This window comes from Cystoisospora suis, assembly GCF_002600585.1.
Source record: "Cystoisospora suis strain Wien I chromosome Unknown contig_9564, whole genome shotgun sequence".
Classification (NCBI taxonomy): Eukaryota; Apicomplexa; class Conoidasida; order Eucoccidiorida; family Sarcocystidae; genus Cystoisospora; species Cystoisospora suis.
This window is the reverse complement of record NW_027162338.1, coordinates 1-1,903: the sequence shown is the minus strand read 5'-3', so window position 1 is coordinate 1,903 and position 1,903 is coordinate 1. Positions and strand designations below refer to the sequence as shown.

The following is a 1,903-nucleotide window of genomic DNA, read 5'->3' as shown; positions in this document are numbered from 1 at the left end:
GGAGATGACCGAATGAAGGACATACATTCCTTCGGAGAGTGTTCTGTGAAAGAAGTTAATCCAGACAGAATCTGAAGTAGATGATCTCCTGTATATACAGAGCGAGAGATATAGAAGAAGAGAGGTTACTTCGTATTTTACCTTTCCATGAGGTGGAAGGGGTCTCTAAATACCTGTACGCAAGATCACTGGGTAGATGAACTTTTTCTCTCTTTCCTTGAAAGAAATGAAGAAAAAGAACAAGCTTAGATCTCGCTTCGTCGAATATCTAAATCTCTCCAGTAGAAAAGGCGAATTTCTGCTCTTGTCGATGAAAGAAAGGTCAACGGAAGGTCTAAACTTCTCCTTCGTTACCGTTAAAAGTTGTGTAGAAGACGAGGAAAGGGAAAGAGAGACTAAGAAAAGGGTAGAGGTCGCAACTATCTTCACGAGTCTTTCAAAGCACCAGCAACGGAAAGAACGAAATAAAGAAGGGGAGAAAACAAAGTTAGTCGAGAGAGCTGTAAAGGTTTCCCATGCCTTTGAATGAAAGAAGAAAGCGACGTCGGATGACAAAGGCAGCAGGAAGACAAACAAATCTTCCAAGTTCGGGTGTCTCAGGTGTACAGACACTCCAAAACAACAAGGATAAAAGACAAAACAGCATGCAGATCTTTTCTCTTCTCGTGAACAATTTCAAATTGGCTCGTCTAGATTCTTGTCTGTGGAAAATTCTCTTCTGAGAAGGGGGCAGGTGTGCGAAGGCTTTTCTTCTTTTGGATCTTCAACTCTGATCGGACTCTGCCTATGGCGTCTTCTCTATACTAATCCACAAGCATACCCGAACACACAGATACATACCTCTCATAAAACAGCTGTAAGAATACATACACGTAGACTCTATAAGCAGAGAGGGCTATCTATCTATCTAGCTATGTATACACATATCTATACATAGATAGATTTTTATGGAGGGATACTGATGGATGTGCAAATACTGATACCTATAGGTCCTCTGATACGGACAGAAATACGCCCATATAAGTGTATGAATATGTTGCCGATACATATATATATATATATGTATCGGCATATCTCTATAGCTATCTATGTCTGTATCTATATATATGTATATGTATCGGTACACATGTATATGTATAAACGTGTAGGAAACACGTGTATATCCGTATGTGTATGTGAAGGAGGAGAAACGTCACCTTGTTTCGAGATTCGCTCTTCTCATGTTGACACCTTTCTCTCTTCCTTCTCGGGGTGTGTGGCTTTCTGTGAGGAAGCAATAATGAGAGGCTCTCTTCTCTGCTTTTTGAAACGATGCCAGAAACCTCCGCTTTCTTTCTCTTCACTCTCTCGAAGAGGTTTACCTACTTCTCTCTCATCTTCTACTAAGTCCCTCTTCTTCTTCTTATCATAACTTTCTTCATCTCCTTTCTCTTCAAGTGACCTTGTCGGGTTAGGACCTCCAGTCTTGATCTCTCGTGAAGAAGGATGTGTCTCTTCTTTTTCTTTCCGATGATTTACACAAGAAGAAGAAGGAAGAGATTTCTTATCATCTCTAGTCAGGAGTCGTGGTAGTGGGGGAGGGAGCGCAACGAGAGGACGTAAGGAAGGATGAGCTGTACATACAGCTGAATCAAAGGCATCGGCAAAGGCCTCTCGAAACCCCTCGCTTACACCTGAATGAGAAAGAGTAGGTATAAACAAAGAAGAAAGAAACACGCTGCATGAAACAGAAAGGGGCAGAAAAATGAGCAGAAGATCTTCTTTTCTAAGTCCTTTCGAAACACAGTCTTCTGCCCATCATTGATTGAAGAAAGAAAGAGTGAGAAAGAAAGAAAGAGTGAGAAAGAAAGAGTGAGAAAGAAAGAAAGAGTGAGAAAGAAAGAAAGAGTGAGAAAGAAAGAAA

At 40.9% G+C, this 1,903-nt stretch overlaps 1 protein-coding gene across 1 annotated transcript; it reads right to left on the bottom strand.

The window, feature by feature from the left end:
- Positions 1-382: 382 nt before the first annotated feature.
- On the bottom strand, positions 383-1,680 carry CSUI_011082 (uncharacterized protein; the record flags this gene model as incomplete). The annotated part of the gene is made up of 1 exon (XM_068071183.1): positions 383-1,680. A coding segment is annotated over one exon (462 nt), but the record flags the coding sequence as incomplete, so codon positions are not given.
- Positions 1,681-1,903: the final 223 nt, after the last annotated feature.